This window comes from Lygodium microphyllum, chromosome 15 (genome assembly GCF_053477565.2).
Source record: "Lygodium microphyllum isolate KBCC chromosome 15, Lygodium_microphyllum_v1.1.10, whole genome shotgun sequence".
In the NCBI taxonomy this organism is placed as follows: Eukaryota; Viridiplantae; Streptophyta; class Polypodiopsida; order Schizaeales; family Lygodiaceae; genus Lygodium; species Lygodium microphyllum.
The window spans coordinates 93,231,857-93,237,126 of NC_141149.1; the positions used below are offsets into that span (position 1 = coordinate 93,231,857).

The 5,270-nt window shown below is 42.0% G+C and overlaps 1 protein-coding gene across 1 annotated transcript; it reads right to left on the bottom strand.

Moving 5' to 3' along the window:
• Positions 1 to 2,585: 2,585 nt before the first annotated feature.
• Positions 2,586 to 4,876, bottom strand: LOC148024769 (phenylcoumaran benzylic ether reductase IRL1-like). The gene is made up of 5 exons (XM_087694422.1): positions 4,424 to 4,876; positions 4,110 to 4,244; positions 3,684 to 3,921; positions 3,084 to 3,287; positions 2,586 to 2,953 (listed from the first exon to the last, which is right to left on the bottom strand). Exons 1-5 carry the CDS (start codon positions 4,616 to 4,618, stop codon positions 2,790 to 2,792), a joined length of 936 nt encoding a protein of 311 aa, XP_087550548.1. The 5' UTR covers positions 4,619 to 4,876; the 3' UTR covers positions 2,586 to 2,789.
• Between the last annotated feature and the right edge of the window lie 394 nt (positions 4,877 to 5,270).

A 5,270-nucleotide genomic window follows, 5' to 3' on the forward strand; every position in this document is an offset into this window, starting at 1 on the left:
ATACAAGTGAGCTTTTAGAAGATATTTTGATATACATGATGATCAAATGACAATATTTGTGAAGATATTGTCACTTTGGGATATTATGCTCTATATAATTATTCATTATTAATATGTGAAGAAACTTTAGCATAGGGGACTAGTTCTTCTCCTTCATTACAACGATATACTTATTATGGGTGATAATAATCATAAGATATAGAAGAGATAAATGCTTTTTATATAGAAGTTTATATGAGTCACTTGGGTGAATTGTGTTTTTTGCATAACATTGATGTTTTTGCACAAACCTATGGGATATATAAAGACAATATGGTTTAGATATGTCAAAAAAATATGAGATGGTATATTGTAATTAAATTTTAGCTCCATTGAGCTAGAATGTGAATTAAAGTAGTGACATAGGTAAGATGTAAGTGAGCTTCTAGAAGATCTTATTTTGTATTATATACAAATTGTAGGGAGTTTGATACACATGACTATCATTGGTTAAATTGGCATAATTAGCTTAGGGTGTGTCAATATATGTAATCTACAAGGAAGCAATACTTGGGTGTAAGTAAGATAGAGTCTTAAGATATGTAAATCCATTATTCACCATGGAATTTTCAAGGTGACTAGGAGATATATGGATGGTTACAAAGTTGCAGATTAGGCTAAAGTTAGTTTCATGAAAGTTATATCAATGCATATCTATTTAGTGTTTTGGCTTTGGACTATTTTTATTTTGTGTGGCACTAAGAAGTAATCCATTATTACATGAGTGTGAATATAGACACATATAAGGTAGTTTGGGTACAAAGCTAATGTCACATCGATGCAAGAAAATGGATGGAGCAATTGTCATTTACCCTACAACAAGAGCAACATATAGTTGGCACAAACCTACACTTTCATACTAGTAGTGAGATGAATTAAGGTACTCTATCCTTTTGTGCAAAAGAATATTCTAGCAACAAGTGATATTGGTTTGTGAGATCTAGCAAACATGATTAGGTATTTAACATTTTCACAAAGGCAATGAGTGCATACAAACTCCATATGTCTATAGCTACTTCAGATAGGATATGGGATTGAGCTTGAAGGAAAGTGTTGAGAACCCAATCTCAATATATATGGAGGACCTACCAAGTAGACGGGTCCAATCATTTGTTAATATATCAATCATTACCCAATATTGCTAATGTTTGAATACGAATCATATACAAATAGCATGGCTATACTACCAATGTATCTAGTTTTCTCTTTGTATCCTCATATAGGCCTAGAGTTAGATAATTTTGAGTTCTATAATCTTGGATTTTTTAAAGTGCAAAATTTGTATGATCGTGTTAGGCTTCTACTTGACAAACTTAGCCATGAAGTTTTCCAATCTCTCTTTATATATACCTCCTTGTGGTGCAACACGTGTTGAAGATATTCAATCTTTTGTCAATATAACATTGATAGAGTATCATGTTGTATCCATGAAAGGCTGGTCTATCCCCAACTTGGATAATACTGACAAGCAAATAGAATAAGTACGTGCCCTTCAAAAAACCAAATGGAAACATATGGAATTACTCGCTAACCACATTCTTGTTCCTTAAACCTAACACCTAAACCATCTATTCCTATAGGAATTTCATTTAGCTTATGAGAAACTTGGCACATCTATCAAGAAAACATAGTTCTTACCCTATACAGACCTTGCCTCTTGTGGCCTACCCATGCCTCGACATCTTTGGATCTAATATCACAAAAGGAAACCTTCCTTAAGATCCTAGTTGACATTTGGTATGTTATTCCAAAGTTTATATGCTTCAGCATCTTTGGATCTAGCACAAAGGGTAAGCTCCCTTTGAGATCCTAGTTGCCATTTAGCACGTTATTCCAAAGTTTATTAAATGCCACCCTTCGAGATTGTGGTCTTGGCCTCTAAGGCAACCTCCTTTCACATCCTTCCTCAGATTTTCACCCACGAAATAATTATTCATCTTGCCCTCTATCCCTTCTCTTACTCGTCCACACTATTGCACAATTGTGGTGTTTGCAATGTTGAACTATCTACATCATCAAAGGTATCAACCCACATTGCCCCACTTCCAGACATAGACCCTTCATCATTGTTGGATTTGTGCCGATCCTTGTGGACCTAACTAGACGCCTCAAGCATGACCCTTCATCATTGTGGATCTCATTAAACACCTTAAATGTGATGTCCCTATCTTTATACATTAAGCACGACCCTTCATCATTGTGGACCTAACTAGATGCCTTAAGCATGACCCTTCATCATTGTGGATCCGATTAAACACCTTAAATGTGATGTCCCTATCATTGTACATTGATGACTCAAAAGCCCAAGTCCCTATCATTGTAAACGAAAGCCTTGCAACAAGAATCAAATGTCGAATTTGTTGGAATATTTCTCTTTAAAGAACCTTAATCACTCCATTGCCTTTCATCAAAGCAAGGTGCTCAACGGATCAAGGCATCACTCTACACAAACTACTTAGAAGCATATCAAGACTTTATTACTAGAAGAGCTTCATCGGTCTATCAGTTTATAAGGGTTGTTTGATCAAAATGGATGTATATCCCAAACTTGCAACATACTAGCTTAGACTTTACTATATTCATGTATGAGCTCATGCCTTGGCTTATTCAGATACATTATTCTACCTTTGCGCCATTGTATCTACAAAGGCGAAATAGTATAGGGACTACACTAGTGTACAATATTTATGGATGGCTTGGAGATCCTTAAGCAAACTAGAGACAGACTCCCACGTAGCAAGCCATTTTTCCTACAAAAACTTGTTGAGGTAATCATCAGTGGAAGTGTACTTCACATCGGGGTAAAGGTTGGTGGCCTCCACATCGTGTGCGCCGAGCTCAAAATTACACTGGTCACCTTTAATGAGAACATCATGAAGGAGTGCAGGGAAAATGTTTCCTGGAAAGGGAGTCTCTGCAGCAAATCGATACAAAAAGTGACGCATTAATTGCTAGGCACAACCAAAGAGAAGTCAAACATTCGAGAAGACCAGTGGATGGCCTTCGACGGTAAGGCCACTATTCTTGGTGCAAGCATCTCTTACCTTGGATTTTTTTGACTATGTCTTCCTCTGAAACAAACTGCTTTTCGAGTACCTTCCCAACCTTCTTCTCCCACAACGATACCAGCTCATTTTGTGTAAGAATGTTTGCCGATGGCCTAATGTGTAGGGTTTTGTTGAGAGTCCTCGGGTCGTCAATGGCGTTGATAACGAATGTCCCAACGTCTTCCTCGGAGACATTTATGGCTGCATAATGCAAAGGCCAGCGACCCATCAATGGCTTTAGTAGAAGGCACCTAAGCGAATATCAACAAGGCAAAGAGGTGCACACAAAGTTGCATAGTAGAGACATAAAGCTGCTCGGGAGTCGGAGTTGCTGTAAATGAGAGATGAGGATGCAGATGCGGGTGGTGTAAAGGGATGAAGAAGGCAAATCAAGGCTAAGAGGAGGTGTGCGAGAGAGCATGTTTGTGTTTGTTAGTTGCTCCCTTTTTCCTTTTTCTTATCTTGTTCTCCTTCTTTCTTTGTGTGTGTTGCATGTGCGTGCGCGTGCGCGTGCGTGTCCTCTACCAGCGTGCCACAGCCACATGTGCATGGCCTCGAAATCAAGTGGTGAAATCCCTCCCCCCCCCCCCAACTTACTTTTGACGTCTCCGCTCCCATGGATGATCACTTTATCCCTTGGTGGAGATGTGAGGTGTGGTTGGAACAAGTTTGCGACAAAATATCCGGCAAATCCGTTGTTGACAACGTAGGTGTGAGGGATGTGCGCTTCCTCCACGGCACGCCGAATTTGTGCCTTGAGTGCGAACATGGACTTTGCAGGCTCCAGCGCTTGTGCACGATCAACATCGATGCCAAACTCCGACGGGAAAAATCTCTGGAGCAAAAGGGCGGAGGTCAGAAAGTGTCATGAGAATGTATTACCGGTAATACAGACAAAAATCGTGCATCCACTGGGAAGGATGACAGTAAAGGTGCGCGTGTGCAAGAACATGCGGCTCCCAGCTGTGGAGAGCTTGCGAATATTGCAGTGCCAGTTGGATGTGCCCGGATCGATGGCATTACCTTGATAGTCCCTGCTTCTTTGATCGCTGCTATTAGCTTGAATTGCCCGGGTATCTGAGGTCCCGAGACAGTAGAGATAACCACATCCACTTGTTTCAGTGCTGCCACGAGGCTTTCATGGTCTTCCAGTGAGCCCTGTCACGCATCGAAAAATCATGAGGGCTGGTAGTGAAAATGTGGAAACGAAAAACCAGAGGTTTGGGGAAAGATGGGGTAGCTAGCTGTACACGATAGTGACGTGGCTGGCACAGCGAGACAGAGAGAGAGAGCGCGATTGATGCATGTTCCAGCTGACGTAGGTAGTAGAAGTTTACCTGGAGGATGGTGATGCCGGCTGCCTTGAGAGACGCGAGGAGGTCTTGCTTCTTGGAATCACCGGAATTAGTGAGGGTGGAGGGCCGGACTAGGACGAAGGTCCGGTGCTGCGACGCCGCTGCTGCCAAGGCCACGCACTTGCCCAGGTAGCCTGTGGCCCCGATCACCAGCACCTTACTGCTGCTCGACGACATGGTTATAATGATGTGCTTGTAACTGATCTGATTCTCTTTCAATCGCTGATGGCACAAACAAGTTTCCCGATCAGATCGGATTGCAGGCAGGCAGACAGACACGAGAGAGAGAGAGATCAGAGAGCGAGAGTTGTTCGTTCATGTGATCATCATGACGGGGGTTTTTATAAGCAGGAGGCACTACTGATGGTGAGGTTCCCGCCATTCTCACCTCGCTCGAGAGCGAGTCTCACTGATGGGTTTCTGTGATTCATCTTCTCAACGCTGACGTTTGACTCACTCGGTTTCCGGAGGAAAAACGGCCCAGCGTGGGTCACCCGTTGGACTTGTGCGGGGATGCTTTCCACCCCGTTTGACCCAGTGTTGCTATCTGTCGTTGCTTGTGGGTTTAATGAAGCACGTGGAGACTCGGGAGAGGCTGGGTACCATACCAAAACGTGCGGCCTCCCTTCTTTTGTGGATCTAAGCACGTTATAACTATAACGTCGGCACACCACAAAAAAGTGCTTTTACGCAGCAAAGCCAAAAAAGTGGGTTCTTTTGAAGAAGGTTCTAGAAGCTTCACGAGTAAGATTGAATGAGTCTCGCTTCTTTTGAAGAAGGTTCTAGAAGCTTCACGAGTAAGATGGGCAACTTGACAATCCAAACCTAC

What these genes read in the sequence shown, in the direction of transcription:
- LOC148024769 (XM_087694422.1), bottom strand. Translation starts at nt 4,618, where the DNA reads ATGTCGTCGAGCAGCAGTAAGGTGCTGGTGATCGGGGCCACAGGCTAC. An exon ending in AAGAAGCAGGGACTATCAAG is followed by an intron (nt 3,922 to 4,109) that starts GTAATGCCATCG and finishes CTTTTGCTCCAG; the next exon opens with AGATTTTTCCCGTCGGAGTT. An exon ending in TGGGAGCGGAGACGTCAAAA is followed by an intron (nt 3,288 to 3,683) that starts GTAAGTTGGGGG and finishes TGCATTATGCAG; the next exon opens with CCATAAATGTCTCCGAGGAA.